Source organism: Pinus tabuliformis, chromosome 1_2, assembly GCF_031772625.1.
Source record: "Pinus tabuliformis cultivar Carrire ecotype Pingquan chromosome 1_2, CPIR1, whole genome shotgun sequence".
Taxonomy (NCBI): Eukaryota; Viridiplantae; Streptophyta; class Pinopsida; order Pinales; family Pinaceae; genus Pinus; species Pinus tabuliformis.
This window is the reverse complement of record NC_142298.1, coordinates 518,067,141-518,084,687: the sequence shown is the minus strand read 5'-3', so window position 1 is coordinate 518,084,687 and position 17,547 is coordinate 518,067,141. Positions and strand designations below refer to the sequence as shown.

Genomic DNA, 17,547 nt, shown 5'->3' with positions numbered 1-17,547 from the left:
ACGGTTCAGTAACGGGAAATGGTGTTGTAGCAACAAGAAATGGTGTTGCAGCAACGGGAAATGGTGTTGCAACAACGGGAAATGGTGTTGCAGCAACGGGAAATGGTGTTGCAGCAACGGAGAATGGTGTTGCAGCAACGGGAAATGGTGTTGCAACAACAGGAAATGGTGTTGCAGCAACGGGGAATGATTTATGGTCTGAAAGAGGTTCCCAAGCTGGAAAGTGATTCTTTTGGAATTTTTTTTTGTTCTCAGTCGTCCTCCGAAACTAAGATATGCAAAATAATTAATTGTAACATGTCAACCCTTGACAGGGATTATTAGTTAAGAAATATAATCTAAAATAAATAAACAAACAGAAATTTAAGTGCATTGAGGGACAGCAGGTCCCCCCCAAAAAACATAGTGTATGTCTGCCATGCAAGTAGATTTGAAATCCTCTTTAAAAACAGGTCGTTGATACAAACAGAGTCGATACCCGTTCACTAATAATGGTGTTCTACTATCATCAATCATTAGAAGTCTGACTATTCCGTTTGGAAAAACAACATCTACTTCATAAGGTCCTAGCCACCTTGTTCTTAATTTACCTTGAAAATTTCAAAACGGGAGTCATACAGTAGAGCCCAATTACCTTTCTGGAACTGCTTTTTCTGAATGGTTTTGTTGTGCCACCTGATTCTTTGTTGTTGTATCATGGTTGTTTGATGGATGGCATCCATCCTCTTTTCTTCCAATTCCTGAAGCTGCTGCAACCTGGCTGTTTGTGCATCAGTCAAGTCAAGGTTAACAGCTAAAGCAGTCCTTAAGGTTTTGATTTCAAACTCCACAGGGAAAACAACATTTTTACCAAAAACTAATTCATAAGGTGAAAAGCCCGTAGTGTTCCTCCAAGTGGTTCTATAAGCCCATAGTGCTTCAGGCAACCTTTGAAACCAGTCCCTTCTATTCTCCTTTATCATTTTTGTCAAAATGGCTTCTATGAATTTATTGGTACTTTCCACCTGCCCATTTGCCTGGGGGTGATAAGGTGTAGTCATTTTATGCTTAATATGATATTTCTGAAGTGTATCTTTGAAGCCATGAGAGTTAAAAGGAGGTCCTCCATCTGTGACTAGTTCTCTAGGCAAACCAAACCTAACAAATATTTCTTCAAATAAAAACGTTAACGCTGATTCTTCATTAGCTTCGAGGAGTGCCTTAGCTTCTACCCACTTAGTCATGTAATCTGTGCAAGCTAGTATATAAACTTTTTGATTGGATGGAGGATTAATGGGACCTATAAAATCTAGTGCCCATCTTTCAAAAGGTTCAAGAATTACCTGGGGATTGAGTGGAATTTCATCCCTGTGATTAGGCTGGCCCATTCTTTGACAGCTATCGCAGGCCCTTACATATTTCCTTGCATCCTTGAAGAGTGAGGGCCAATAGTAACCCATTCTGAGAACCTTGTGTGCTGTTCTTTTATCTGCAAAATTCCCTCCACAAGGGCCATCGTGACAAGCTTTCAATACATCATAAATTTCATCTTCACCGATGCATCTCCGAATTTCCTGATCAAGTCCTGTGTGAAAAAGACACCCGCTTATCCAGTTGTACCTAGCACTTTGCTGAATGATCTTTCTTTTTTCTCTGTGCGATAGGTGTGATGGTAGTTTCCCTGCAACTAAGTAATTGGCAATGTCTGCATACCAAGGTGAGTGAGCAGATACTGCAAATAAATATTCATCAGGAAAAGAATCATCCACTAGAATATTTTCATCAGTTTTTAACCGAGAAAGAAAATCAACAACTACATTTTCTTTACTTGGTCGATCTACAATTGTGATATCAAATTCTTGTAATAATAATAACCATCTGGTAACTCGAGCATTTGTAACTGATTTGTTCATTAAATATTTAATGGCCGAGTGATCAGTATGCACAAAAGTAGTGTAACCAATAATATAATGTTGAAACTTATTAATAGCATAAATAACTGCTAAGAATTCTTTCTTAGTGACTGTAAAATTAAGTTCAGCAGGGGTCATATTTTTACTAATAAAATAGATAGCATAGGGAAGATTGTTTTCTTCTTGACCCAAGACAGCTCCAATTGCAGTATCTGAAGCATTAGAGGATATATGAAAGGGGAGTGCCCAGTCTGGTCCTCTTAAAATGGGAGCTGTAGACAATTGATGTTTAAGTTCATTAAATGCTTTTTGACAACCATCAGTCCACTTAAATTCAACATTTTTCATAAGTAACACAAACAAAGGAGAAGCTATTTTAGAAAAATCCTTGATAAATCTTCTATAATATCCAGCATGTCCTAAAAATATTCTTACATCAGTTTGTGTTTTGGGGATAGGGAGAGTCTGAATTACCTGTACTTTAGCTGGATCAACTTGAATTCCTAGGAATGAGATGAAGTGTCCCAATACAATACCTTGATTCATCATCATATGGAATTTTTCAGTACTCAGGGCAAGATGTGCTTCTATACATCGCTTAAGTACTTTTTCAAGGTTCTGTAATGCATCTTCAAAAGTCACGCCTTAAGGAGTAAAGTCGTCCATAAATATTTCTAAGGAATCATTAAGCATATCAGAAAAAATCCCTATCACTGCTCTTTGAAATGTTGCTGGGGCATTACATAGCCCAAATGGAAGAACTCTATAGGCAAAGGTCCCCCATGGGCTAGTGAAAGTGGTCTTGTCCTGATCTTGGGGTGCAATCCTGATATGATTATATCCGCTAAATCCATCCAAAAACAAAAAAAATTTCTTACCTGCCAAATTATCAAGTACCTGATCAATGAATGGTAAAGGGAAATGGTCTTTCTGGGTGGCTTTATTTAGAGCTCTGTAGTCCACACATACTTTCCATTTCCCATTTTCTTGGGTACAATTACTAGTGGAGAAACCCATTCACTATCAGATATAGGATATATAAATCCTGCATTCAACAGTTTTTGAAGTTCTTCCTTCACAATTTCCCTTAAATTGGGATTCATTCGTCGTTGGGGTTGACAGACTGGGCGGGATCCTTCTTTAATATAAATGCGATGAGTGCATAGTTCAGGAGAGATCCCCTTCATATCTGTGTAATCCCATGCGAATGCTTCTTTATTTTCACGGAGTAGCTTCATTAACTGCTGTTTTTCATCATCTGTTAGGTTAGGATTTATATTTAATGTTTTTCCAGGCTCAATCTCTACTGTTATACTTTTGGAGGAGCTGCCAGCTGATGTCTGAGATAGATTTTCAGTTCTAAGGTTCTGCTGAGATTTAGATTCCAAGATTGCAGTCAAGTGATCATGTATTTCAGGGCTAACCGAAGAGGGTTCAGAAATAAAGTTGCTGATTAATTCATCTTCGGTTGTATTTTTAAAAGTTAAAGCTTGTCCGACAGTCAAGATGGGTTGGGTTTCCTCATCCTCATAATCTAACCATACAGAATTATCATTATTAATCATGGGTGTAGCATGAGGATAAAGAGTAAGCTGCTTAGTTTCCTGCCCATTAGAGATTGTCATTGATCCTGACCTACAGCTGATGAAGGCATCTGCTATAGCCAGCCAAGGTCTTCCTAAAATCAGCAGATGACCCCCCAACTTTGTTTAGTTTGTAACAAAACAAAATCGGCTGGGTAATTCTAAGATTCTACTGAAATTATCAGGTCTTCAATGACTCCTTCAGGTTTGATTGTGGAGCGGTCATCCAGCACTAGAATGGTTGGGGTTTCCCTAATTAAATTTTTTAACTGCAGTAACTTTGTTGTTTCAAGTGTCATGATGTTTATTGCAACACCCAGATCTACTAGAACTCTAGAAACAAAGGTTTTACCAACCTGAACTATGATTGTAGGGTGACCAGGGTCACCATATTTCACAGGGGGGTTTTTTTCTGTCATTAAAGCAGTTAGTTCTCCCATCACATGAACTGTGAGGGGATCTTTAGCTTTTCTTCCAGGTTTCTTAATGCAAATATCCCTAACAATTCTAGCATAGATTGGTACATCTCTTAGTGCTTGTAAACGTGGAATTTTGACATATAAATTCTGTAGTTCTCCTAAAAGGTTAAAAGTAGGTGGCTCAAGTGTTTTGGTAAGAGCCAGACGCTTAGGGAATGATGGCTCTGCTGTTTCAGCAGTCTTATTAGAGGATGATTCAACTGTTTCAGCATTATTGTTAGATGACTTTTCTTTTCTAGTTTCTTCTTTATCAGAGTCAGTAATGTCATCAATAATGGGTTCAACTATTCTCCCAGAGCGTAAATGAATATCATTGCATTGCATAGGGGAAACAGGTTGGTTTTGAATATCAATTACCTGCAGAGCTTTATTGTTATTTGGGTTGGGGTTAGGTTGTACAGGCAGCTGGGGTCTGATTGTTTGGTTATTTGGTGGAGCGTTAGATGGTAAGGAAAGAGATTGTTGATGCTGGGGAAATGGAATCTGTTGGGCTGTCCAGTTTGGATTCCATTGATTAAAATAGGATTGCTGTGGAGCCCAAGGATTCCACACGGTAGGGTCAGTAAAAGGAGGATTTGGCTGCTGCATGGGTGGGAAATGCATTGGATTAAAGGGTGGGTATTGCATTTGATTCAAGGGTGGGTAATTTGCTTGAAAAGGAAGGTGATTATTCCAACGACTAAATGATGTGTTAGAATTCATACCTTGTCTTTGTGGTTGCCATTGCCTCCTTTGTGTCATCAGGTACACTGCTTCAGCTTCTTCTTCAGTTGACTGCAGCGCTGCTTTTATTCCTGGCAAAGAAGGGCATTGTCGAGTCTCATGGTCCTTTTCACAAATAGTGCAAATTGGTACCTTGTCCAGTGGGCATTCCCTCAGTGGGTGCTTTTCTCTGCATTTAGAACAAAAAATAGCCAGAGCAGCTTCTGCTTCTGCCTGCTTCTTTTTAACCTGTAAAGCATCAATTTGTGAAGCAAAAGAGCTTAACATTTCAGTTTTAAATTCTTCAAGTAAATTACCTATTTCAGCCCGTGTTGCTCCTCCACTTGCTGATTTCTGGACTCTTGAGTATATACTATCCCTTCTTTTTGGTTTGCTTGCTGCCCCTCTTGAACATCTCTTACAGAGGTTGAAAATCTCATCAAATGATTATTTGGAAATATCCCCTTTTCCAAGCATATTCAGCATGTCCAAGCAATCATCTCGTACCCCTTTTAGCAGTATTGTCTTAAGAATATCCTTACTCATATCCGGATGATCAGATCGCTGCAGATTATACTGCAGTCTTTCCACGAAGTCCTCCAGATTCTCGTCCTCCTTCTGAACCATCTTAAACAGTTCTTCCTTCCTTTCTCTTGTTCGACAATAATCCTGATATTTGGCCAGAAAACTTTCTTTCATCTGATCCCATGTAGTGATTACATGAGCTCCTAAGCTCATAAACCATCTTAACGCGTTCCCTTTCAATGTTGCTGGAAACAGTTTTAATTTCTGAGTAGGGTTTACATAATCATAGCTCCTACACAGTATATCAAATTCAAAGAGGAATTCATCAGGGTCTTCAGAGGATAACCCATGAAAGTTGGGTAGTGCTGAGAGTGGAATGTTCTTCATAGGGGTTGCTCCTCTTGGGAGCTCCCCAATAGGGAACTCCAGGGTGGAGAGAGAATTTTCTCCCCTTCCTTCTGCTCTGCGACCTCCACCGAAAAGTCCATCATTGTTGTCCTCCATTGGTCTTTTTCCTGAATCGCTTGCTCGGTCTTCAGTATCTTCTGTTTCTTCAGGTTCTTCTACCGGTTCCTCAATGTGCTCTAATGTTTCCAGCTTCCTTTCAGGTCCTAGTACTTCCTCCGTCTGGTGATCTGTTTGGGAGGAATGCTGGATCTGAGGCCTTCGGGAACTTGTCCTCTAGGATGTCTCGGCTCTTGAAATGATCTCGTCAATGAAAGTTTTTCTTCCTCCTCCTCTGCCTTTGCCGCCTGTAAAGTTAGCTTTCCTGCGTCCTCTCATGCATCCTGTTATTCTAAAAGAAAATCATTAATGCCTTTAAAATCTCTAGTCGCCTTCCCCGACAACGGCGCCAAAATGTTGGTTGCTCTAATTGTTTATTATTTAAACAGTCGAGTACCACATTAAATTGTCAACCCGGGAAAGTCCTTTTATCTCAAAGGTGACCTCGTACTGTATGCACTCAATTCTAAAAGCATTAAAGGCTGTAGTATAAACAATCTATTCTCTGTCAAACCCTTACTCTGTGTTATAGCAGTTATAATCTATTGCAGGAATGGAATGAAATGGATGACTAATTAAAGGTAACAGATCTGTAAAAAGAAATGATGGCTGTCTTGTAACAGAGGATCAGGACCCTATCCTCAGAGTAAGAACATTCAGCACCTGCCCCTATTATCCAGTTGCCAATACACTCTGTAAATCCTAATCACCAATGAGACACTCTTTTACAACATCAATTGATTAAGAAAACAGAATAGCAGCAAAGGTAAAATATCAGAAGCAATGCTCATGGACTATAGGTACACATAAATCACACGCACACACTTAACAGAAAAAGGAATGGGTGAATCTTGTGATGAAGGTGGGCCCTGTCCTTCTCACAAGATTTCCCAGGACACAGATGCTAAGTTAAAATACTCAGAACAGTGCTTTATTCATCTGCCAATATGTTGAATTACAATAGAGATTCAATCTTGTTCCTTCACTACAATTTCCTCTGTTACAACCCATTCCGTTCTAATGTAGATGTCTCCCCTTTATAGGGGAGACATCTATTACAATAGATTGTCATTTTTCATTTCAGTTTGACCCTTTTGTACAAAAATAGTAAATCAATTCCTGTTACAGCATGCTGTTACAACAGTGTGTAACTGTGTATTCCTTCATTGATCGGATCCCTTTTCTGTCTCAACCGTCTCCTTGAAATTCACGTGCTGTCCTTTGTTGTTTCACCATTGTTGCAGATTTGGTAAATCTCAACTGTTTCCTCGAAGTTCTCATGCTGTTTCTGCTGTTTCAGCATCTGCGACTGAGGTCTTGCCGGGTTAGACGGTTGCTGATCCTGCTGTTCCAGCGACTGCAAAATACGGTTTTACCAGGTTTAGACAATTGTTGTTTCTGCTATTTCAGCAACTGGTTTTGCCAACTTTAGACAATTGCTATTTCTGCTGTTTCGACAACTGCAAAATATAATTCTGTAGACTTTGAACAATTTCAACAATTACTCAGCAACTTAGTCAACTTCAAAGATTAATTATAAAGATAACATGATTATGTGTTGAATGATTAAACATATAGCAATGAGGAGAGTTTTTTTTTTTTTTTTTTCCGGGGAAAAAAGCACAACTTTTTATTATGATAATAAAAAGTTTACATACAATTGTTCTTAAGCCATGCTGGGCTCATTAGTACATTCACAGCTCAACCCTCAGGGAGCTTTTCTGCTGATTGTAACCTGTAGTAGTCTTCCTCCCGGGAGGAGGATTAAAATCCATAAATCAAAATAGCAAGTGTAAACCGGAGTCTCCTTCAGAGAAAGAAAAAACAACCCCGTACAGTCAAAAAAGTATGTCCACCAGCAATAGTAATGTTCCAAAAATATTAAAAAGAGGTCTGAATACTATGATCTATCTGCCGAATGATAAAACTACTAAGGAAAAATATATACAAAATATGTAACAGTATATAGAGAAACTGTAAATGGTGCCGTAAAAAATGGAGCTGATCATATTCTGAAATTACTGTTGTTGATCATAAGGAGGCTGGTCTGTTCTGTAAGACTGCCCCTGATGTATCTCTTCTATCGCCCAGCTGCCCGGATCCTGTTGTAGACCAGCCTTAGATAGCTGATCTGCTTCTTCGTTCCTTTCCCTGTAGATATGGCATAATGAGAACCTGTTAAAGAATGTCTTCAGATATAAAATCTCTTCAACAATTGTCATCAAAATTTGATTTTGACAAGCAGCTAAACCATTGATCCAATTTATAACATTAAGAGAATCCCCAAATATCTGAATAGAGTTGATGTTTTTGTGTTGTAGCCAGCATAATAGGAGACGTAAGGAAGAAAGTTCTGCAAAATTATTTGTTCCTGTACCCAGCCCAACCGAGGCTTTTAGAGTATGTTCTGAATTGATATGTATGCACATGCCTGCACCAACCCTATTGTTTTTTGAGTCTCCATCAAAGAAACCACAAGGGATATCCTCCTGTATAATGATGTTATTTTGGTTTGTTCTGGATTTTTTTTTCTCAGGAGGAGGCAGAGTAGAATAAATGGCTGTGATATTAGAGGCAATAACAGAAGTCGGTGTGTTTTGATCTTGGAACAGACTCTTATTTCTCGCAAGCCACACACCCCAGCAGAAGATAATAGGCAGGTTCCTCATATTCCCTTCCGAATAAGTTTGCCACCATTTCCTCCAAGTATCGCCCAGCGGATCATTTCCCCACTGTGCATTTACCTTGAGAAAACCAGTGACCTCCTCCCAAATCTTCCTCGAGAAAGAACAGGTGGTGAAAAGATGATTTGTAGTTTCCTCATCAGATTTGCACAAAGGACATCGCCCTAGACCAGCTAAAAACCTAGATTGTAGAATTTCCCATGTTGGAGCCTTCCTTTTTAAAATACACCAGAGAAAGAGCTTGGATTTGGCAGGGCTTTTGAGTTTCCATAAATCTTTGGACCACCATTCCGGAACTCCCCATCCTATCTTTCCCAATAGAAAAGAATATCCCTCTTTTGGAGAATACCCCCCAGATTTGCTGTGAGCCCACATTAACCTGTCAGGTTCCTCTCTTATCCTAACATTGGATCGTTTTAGTTCTTTGATGAAGCCTGTCCATTCATTCTTCCATCTAGCATTTAGCCCTAACTCTTCATCATCCTTCCAAGCCTGTCCCCAAATAGTAGACTGCCCAACTCTTTCCACCTGATTTATTGAGGTGATACCTTTGGACTCAAGATGTCGAAGAAGCCCTGGCGATAAGGCATAAGCTTCATTACACCCAACCCAAGGGTCTCTGCCAATCCTGATTTGTCTGCCATCTCCCACTTTCCATGCTAACCCTTGCTCAATCACTGAGAATGCATCCACCGTGGCCTTCCAAATTACAGAAGAGTTTTTTGCCTTCTTATTCTGACTCCGAATCCAATCTTCCAAAGGCATTGGATCTATATACTTCCTTTTAACCACCCTTGTCCACAGGTTTTCTATAGTTATAAGCCTCCAACCTGACTTTGCTGCTAACGAAGTGCTGAACTCAGGAAGTCTTTTAATCCCCCAACCTCCCCACTCTTTTGGTCTGGCCACTTTGTCCCATGCCACCCATGGTAAACCGGAGGATTCCTTAGAGCCTGCCCATAAAAATCTGCAACAAATTCTTCTGATTTTCTCCATTACACCTTTAGGAATCCAAGTTAGGGCAGCCCAGTAAACTGGGATGGCTAACAAGACTGATTTAATAAGAGTCAACCTACCTGCTCTGGACAACCATCTATAGCTCCAATGTGAGATTCTGGCTTCAATTTTTGCTATGATCCAGTTCCAGTCTTCTTTTCTGTAAGCAGCTGGTTTTAACCAAAAACCCAGGTATTTGAAGGGAACATCCAGAGATTGGCTAGGAAAAGGAAAAAGATCGGCCAAATGATTTCTTTCCCTTCTATCCACATCTGCCAAACAAACTTGTGATTTCACAGAATTTATCTGCATTCCAGTTGCTTTTAGAAAAAGATCAAAAATGCATTTTATCTCCTTTAATTCGCTGTAATTACCATTAGTAAAAATCAATATATCATCAACGAAAAGAAGATGGGTGATGTAGAGATTTATTGCTACCTCAATACCTTTTACCTTATCCTCACTTCTGGCTTTATGTATCAGTCTACTAAGCCCTTCAGCCACAAGGAGAAACAGGAGAGGGGATAAAGGACACCCTTGTCTGAGGCCTCTTTGGCTAGTAAAAAAGGAAGAGGCAGCTCCATTGACCAAAACTGCAAAGCTGACATTTGTAATGCACCCCATAATCCAGCTGACAAATGGATAGCTGAATCCCACATGAGTTAGAAGCATTCGTAGATAGAGCCAGCTTATCCTATCATATGCTTTGGAAAGGTCAATTTTGAGAACAACACCCTTCGTTTTCTTCATTTTGACACTATGGATTACCTCCTGAGCGACCCCTATAGCTTCATGAATTTTTCTGCCATCCAGGAACCCAAATTGTTCCATAGATATGTTCCTTGACAAGATTGGAGCTAATCTGAGGGCTATAACCTTTGAAATAATCTTGTAAATGCAGTTACACAATGAAATTGGTCTGAAATCTTCAAAACTTTCCAGCTCATCCTTCTTTGGTATGAGAGCAATAAATGTTGAATTAAATGGTCTATAGATGTCTCCTTTCAGTCTTGACTCTTCAACTACTTCAGTTATCTCGTCTCCAATTTGATCAAAAAAATGGAGAAACAATTCTATTGTCCAGCCATCAGGGCCTGGGCTTTTGTCTTTGCCCATAAGCTTCATAGCTGCTTCAATCTCCGCCTTAGTGACCGGAATTGTAAGATCTTCAGATTCGTCTTCCTCAATGAATCTGGGAAAACATTGCACAGTTTTAAAGACTTCTGCAATAGTAGCCTCTCCCTGATCAGCAAAAATGTTTTGAAAATGTCTTTTCCCTAAACCAGAAAGCTCTGGAAAGGACCTGACATCTCTTCCTTCTTCATCTTTAAGGAGCCATATAGTGTTTATTGATTTCCTTCCTTTTGCAAAATTATGAAAAAATTTAGTGTTTTCATCCCCAGACTTTAGCCAAATTGCCCTGCGCTTTATTCTCCATTCTTCTTCCCTTTCCAAAAGAATTTTGGTTTGCTGCTTCTCCAAAAGAAAGATTCTATCCTTAGATTCTTGAGATGAGTATCCGTCTGAATCCAAACCCTCCATCTGTTTCAGCTCCTCCCTTATACAGATCAGCTCCTCATTTTGTTTCAATTTCCTATCCTTTGCCCAGGAAATTGTAGCTGATTTCAATCTTTTTAAATTTTCCATGAACAAAAAGCTTTTCTCCTCGCCTGCATTGTGTTAAGGGTGAATCCAAGTTTTTTTAAACAGATTGCTGAACGTTGGATCTTGTAGCCAAGCAGGATTAAATTTGTAAGGGGCGGGGGGTTTGTGAGGAGGAGTAGATATGTCTAAGAAAATCGGGAAGTGATCCGAATTCCCTATTTCCTCAACCCACTGTCTGATCAAAGGAGCTTTGGAGGATAAAGAGTCCGACAGCAGGAATCGATCTAATCTTTTGGCAATCCTGTCTGCTCCTATCCTTCGGTTCCTCCAAGTAGGCTTTAGCTTGATCGGGAGAGGGTCAATAAAGTTATTCTCTGTGATGAGATTATGGAAAAAATCTGTAAGAGGATCTTCTCTCGCCGATGGTCCCCAAGCTTCAGCTCTACCCAAAGTAAAATTTAAATCACCTCCCATAATCATCACAGGTGCTTTCAAAACAGATTTTGTCATCAATTCATCCCAGAAAAATTCCCTGCCTTGACATGGCCCATAGATATTTACTATGGTGATGGGGAAAAGGAAATCAGGGGATATTATCTCCATTCCCATAACATTCTTCATCCCCCAGTTATTGAGAACTTTAACCCTCCCTTCTTTGTACCCAATTGCAATCCCCCCTGAATGTCCAAAGACATCCATAGCACTGAAAGTCCACCCAGGCAGAAGGGAATTAAGCATAGGTTCAATCTCATAAGCCTTCCCCAGGGTTTCTTGCAGAAAAATAACATCTGCTTTTGAGTTGAAAATCCATTCTTTCAAGGCCAGTTTTTTAGGTTTGCTGGCCAAACCTCTGCAATTCCAGGATGTCAGGATCATTTGATTACTCCCTCAGGGGGATGTGCTGCTCTAAGAACCCCCGGGATGGAATATTGTTTACCATCTGCAACATCCATCTTTGCTTTAAGTTTCGCCTTGGACAGATCAGATTTCCGTCCACGTTTGTTTTTGGATTTGTTCTGTGAAGGTATCATTCCCAGCCCACCTAAAGACCCCTGAGTCACTTGGTTCCCACCCAAAGATCTCAGATTGTATGGGCAAGGAGTCCGGGTCACAGGGAGAGAGAGAGGAGGCCATTTGTCTTCACAATTTATATCCAGAAGCGGTAAGGTTTCAGTTAATGTTTCCACATCCGGATTTAACATTATATGATCCATATTATCAACATTATAATTTTCTTGCTCTTTATATGACGAAGAAGCAATATTATGATTTACATAAGGATGCTCAGGAGATATAAAAGAGGAGATAGGAGTCCCTGAGCACTTACCCTTCTCCGATTCGTCGGATTGGTCTTGATTTGTTTCCTCGACGAACCCTTTCACAGCTTCCTGGTCTTTAGCTATTTCCTCGACGACCCCTTCCACAGCTTCCTGATCTTTGCCATTTTCCACCGCCATTTCCTTAGATTGTTCGCATTCATCCGCTGGCCCTTTCTCTGTCTCCTCTGCCTCCAGATTTATTGGGTCTTGCGGCTCCGGCAAGTCCTGCTCCATCGTCATCTGAACATCGTCTTGAACATTTACTCTGTGAGCGGTTGTCCTACGAAAATGTCTCCTTCTTCTCTTATGTGGACAATCTTTTGCCATATGCCCATACTCGTGGCACCAATGGCATCTAAAAGGCAAGTATTCGTAGTCTAAAATATGCTCATATACATATTCATGGAATTGTAGATTAATCTTTTGTGCCAGGCCCCCGCTCGGTTTGAGCATGACTAGAATGCGCGCAATTGCCCTATTTTTCGTTGTCAAGAAAGACATATCCGCATCCATGTATGCCCCCAACCTATTACCGATGGTTTTGAATACTTCCTCAGTCCATAGTAAGGAGGGTAAACCCGGAGCACGCACCCAAACAGGAAATACATCCGTGCGCTCCTTGATAGCATCAAACAAAGGAGACCATTTTTTTAACAGAACAGGTATGTTATCAATATGCCATATACGCTGCAGGACCCAATCCGCCGATTCTCTGTCAGCAAATATGAACTTGAACCAACCTTTTGCTAATACTAGGGCTTCGAAATGTACAGGTCTCTCTGACGTGAAACTTATTTCACCCCATTCTTGAAGAAAATCAGATGTATATAGCTTACCTATGACTCTGCCTACCAAAGTGCAGTCTGCAACCGCTAGAGCTTCTATCATGGACACCTCCATCCCCAGTACCAGATTGTCCGCTATCACCTGTGTTCCAATGGGTCTTTTCTGTTTCCTTGTCGCTCCTTTTTGCCTTGAGCTTTCCACCACCGGTCTTCTTCCTTCACGATCCTCGTTATTATCTGGGGTTATCTGTGCTGAGCCCAATAGGGTTTCTGATTCCCACAAAGGCGGGATCTGTCCTGAAAGTCCCAAATCGTCATTCCCAGAGAACAAGTTATCCGCATCCAAGCCATCATTACCTTCCTGCCCACCTGCTAAAGAAACGCCGAGCTCGCTTGTTTGAGTCTCAAGTTGGCCTTGGGGTTCTCTTGGAAGGGAAATCCTCGTAATCGAGGTTGAAACTCCTGGAAATCTAGGTTGCTCGAAGCCTGCTGGAAACCCTAAATGGGTTATTTCTTCGAGCCCCTTAGGGTTTGTAAACCGAGTTTTCAGTGATTTACCCTTTGGGTCCGTGGGCAAACTGGCCGCATTCACCCCTCTCGATTCAGACCCTTTCTCTGGTTGTATAGGGCCGACCTCTGAACCATCATTCTGAACCACTCTGTCCGGCCCCTTGCCTTGGGATAAAACCTGAGGGGTCTCCGCCTGAGATACAGACTCCAGTCTAGGAATTTCTACAGACCCAAAATAGTAATCCACATTCTGAGAATTGATTTCCTTCCCCCACATGGAGAGAATATCTTCAACATCTGGGTCCAGTGCTAAAAACTCGGCGGGTTTAACCATGGTTGAAACTTTCCAAGGTAAAAAGACTACCGACAGACCAAAGTGAACGGAAACAGCAGACAGTTGACAATAATAATGTTTTACATTACCGACCAAAAGAAAATGCCAAAACACGGTTTAACCTCCATCTGCCAGTTGCAATAGCTGAAAGGAAAGCTCCCGCGTCGGCAGCTGTGCAGGGCGTCAGGTCTCGTCTGCCTACCCAAACCCTGTTCGAGGTTCAGTTCTCTGACCAAGACTCGAAACCCTCCCCTGCTTCATTCCGCCGTCCCGCCCAACCCCAGTTCCAGCAATGAGGAGAGTTACTTCATACCTTTGGACTAATTAGGACAAATGCTAGCAAAGGCTTTCAATTATGGGTTGAAGAGGGTAATATAATGGCAAAATATATGGTCAAAAATAGACAATATGGGAACCTAACAGTATTGTTGCTAAATCTCTTTCTACTCTAATCAACGCACATGTTATATTTTCATTGATAATACTTTGGATCTAAATTATGCCATTACAATACATTGAGATAACATTGGATTTTCCTAAACCTTGCGAGGAATTATGGGTGTGGATAGGACAAAACATGGTCATTCTAGATAAAGGTTTCAACACAACAACTAGTCTTTACATTTTCTAACTCTACGTTGGGGATCAATCTATTTTAAGTATTTTTTATCTACTCTTGGGTATCTGTTGTAATAAATTGACTATTGTCAAAATTTTCCTAACATACACTCAACATCTCTTAGAATTACCATGCATTGCTATAAAATTGAATTATCATGGAAACTACATTCAAATGATTTTGTTGACTCTAATGAAATGTTAATCTTATTAAGAAATTTTGTAAGTGTCTTCATGCCTTCATTATTTTCAATATCCAAGGGTCAATTTCTCTTATGATCTATTCCATGTTCATTAGCTCATGCCTCTCTTCTGGTAATTTTATATTGTGGTGCAACATTTGTATGCAACAAATATTCCTTGAGCTTCTTCTCAGTGTCATAATTCTTCTCTACATATTTATCTCCATGTTCTATTTTTTTCTTCATCTCTGATGTGATTCTTGTTCTTACTTTGACCATTTCATGGCCTTGACCATCACCTACATTATTAACGCCAAATATATTACAACTCTCTACAAGGCCACTTCCTTCTCAGCCTAATAATCTCCTAGAGCACATTCTTAACTTTCTTAGGATTCTTTTCAGTCTACATTTCCTTTTAGTACATAATTAGTGCCTTCAACTACACGAGTCCTTTCCTATTTCATAATGCCCATCTCTTGCTTAATTAAAATAGAATTCTCAACATGGTTGGGTTCTTAATATTCTCCTAAGTTTGAAATAATTACTATGTCTCATGGAATTGTCTATCTCTATTAGCTTGTTCTCCCTTAATTAAATTTATTATGAGAAGTTAATCCAACTACTTTTTAGTGTTACAAGGGTGGCAATATATTCTAGATCTACATAAAAAAATATTCTAATTTCCACATCTCTATAAAGTTCACCTGAGTTCACCTAGTGTAATCATTATACCTTTTTCTATGAATTTATTGGGGTATTATTAAGGCTATCATGAATAACTTCTTAAATTCTTGTAAATATAGTTATAGGACCAATTTGTCCACCCAAAAAATTAGCACTAGGAAAATATTATTTCAAATATAAGGGAGCCAACTCACCCCACCTCACTTCATCCTCTACTTCCATGTCACCTTCCACCACAATCCTTCCGTACTCCTTCATTTGTATCCTCATATTTTTCATTCTCTTTATTTACCATTAAACAAAACTCTACTATGCTCCATTCTATCCTTATCACTCCAGACACACTTCACTCTTGATCTTGGCTCAGAATTGCAACGTCCTCCTCCAAATCATCCAGGTAATAACATCCTCCATCTCCTCTACTTTTAATTAAAAGGAAAACTGCTAAAATGCGTATTAAATATGCTTTGTCTATGTCAACTACACACATTCCTCTAATGGATACAAAGAGGGACATTTTTGACCCCGTTTATTCACTGGACCTCATGCAAATTTGAAAAAACCTATTTGCTAGCCAAATTGAGTCAAAGATCCCATTTGGAGTAGTTAAGTATGGTCTTACTACTATTGTTGTTCCCCATACTCATCCCTTCCCAGGGTTTATCGGTTGGTTGAATTCATCTCTTTATCCCCAACGAAATTTCATGATGAATTCTTTAGGGGAGAACATTTTACAAGTCTCTGCTCAATTAATTTGTTAAGCCCTATGTTTTCTAGAGTCTGATAGCTATACCACTTTCATAGACGATTCTGTTTTAGCCACTTATCAATCTCTTTCTGAGGAGGATAATAAGAAGCTATTTGAACTCATCCTCCCCCCCCCCCCCCCCCCCCCCCCCCCCAACTCTGCTCGTTCTTCAACTATTACTGAGTTTCCCATAACCCTATTTTCTGAAACTACTAAAACAATTATTTCGGTTATTATGGGAATATTGGGGAAGGATGATACAAAGATCATCAATTTCTAGGATTTGGGGTTTTTCCATCTAATGATACAACTAGACACTATATTAGACATTCCATCTTACTAGGAGCACTCCATCAACCTTCAATTCTATAATTTTAGCATCACTAGATGCTTCAAATTTCCATCTATTTGTCTATCTTTTCCTATACACCCATGATGATCAATTTATTGATGTGGGGTTGAATATTGTTGATCCTAATAAACATAAGCATTCTGTAATTAATTGGATTGATATTGTTAGAAGGAGAGAGAATAATGAAGGATTTTCCTACTATATATCTTCTTTTATGTCAGTTGTATATAAGATCATAAATAGCCAATCTACTTCTAGAATCCTTCCACAAGTTACATCTTTGATGCAGTTGAGTAAAGATTTTAGATTTGGTGATTGGTACATCTTGGAGGATTGTTTAGAAATAAGGTTATATGGTGCAAAAATTCCACCCTACAAGCTGCCCGCATTTGCACTAATGAGAATTTTTGCTGTGGAATTTATCAGACAAAGTCTAAATGTGGATCAAATTCATTTTGTCCTAGCTCGGAAGGATTTCCTGTTTAAATTACCTAGAACAATGAATCATTTTATTTTGAATAATAGATAGGTTACAGAAGAAGTTGAAAAGATGATGCAAGAATTGGGTTTTGGACAAGGAGAAAAATGGAATTATGATCCTCATCAAGTAATTTCCAAAAGAAGAATGGAAATAACTTGCGCTCCATATACCCATGAAGAAAAACCAGAGTTGGAAAAGTTGGAAAATATTGGTATGGAGGATTCACAACATAATATAGATGTAGAAACTCCTCTTCCTAAGGAAAAAGGCTTGAAGAGGAATTCCCTGAAATTTATGGACGTTGATATTGAAGGCTCACAATCTAGCAAGAAAGCTAAGGTTCAAGGAGGAGAAATTGAAGCTTCAAAATTGATTGAAAATCCCTCAAGAGAAGTAGGATTCCAAGTACAATTGGGAGATACAAGATGTTCACCTTCATCCCCAATTCCTACTAAAGAGGAGGCTTCTTCCCTCAATGCTTTGCAGAAATATTTCTAGCAAATTGAGGAGAGAAATGTAAAAGTAAGGGGAAATGTTACAACACAGTTGGAGGCTCAATCA

The 17,547-nt window shown here is 39.6% G+C and overlaps 1 protein-coding gene across 1 annotated transcript; it reads right to left on the bottom strand.

Annotated features, from left to right (window-relative positions):
* Positions 1–7,703: 7,703 nt before the first annotated feature.
* Positions 7,704–11,846, bottom strand: LOC149206607 (uncharacterized). The gene is made up of 4 exons (XM_089397750.1): positions 11,438–11,846; positions 10,242–11,035; positions 9,446–9,671; positions 7,704–9,208 (listed from the first exon to the last, which is right to left on the bottom strand). Exons 1-4 carry the CDS (start codon positions 11,844–11,846, stop codon positions 7,704–7,706), a joined length of 2,934 nt encoding a protein of 977 aa, XP_089253876.1.
* Positions 11,847–17,547: the final 5,701 nt, after the last annotated feature.

Bases quoted from the DNA above. Each gene is read 5' to 3' on its own strand.
- LOC149206607 (XM_089397750.1), bottom strand. From the start codon at position 11,846: ATGATCCTGACATCCTGGAATTGCAGAGGTTTGGCCAGCAAACCTAAA. The intron at 11,036-11,437 runs GTGATTTAAATT...AACACAATGCAG, and splicing joins ACCTGTGATGATTATGGGAG to GCGAGGAGAAAAGCTTTTTG. The intron at 9,209-9,445 runs GTAGGTTGACTC...CTTCGTTAGCAG, and splicing joins TAGATGGTTGTCCAGAGCAG to CAAAGTCAGGTTGGAGGCTT.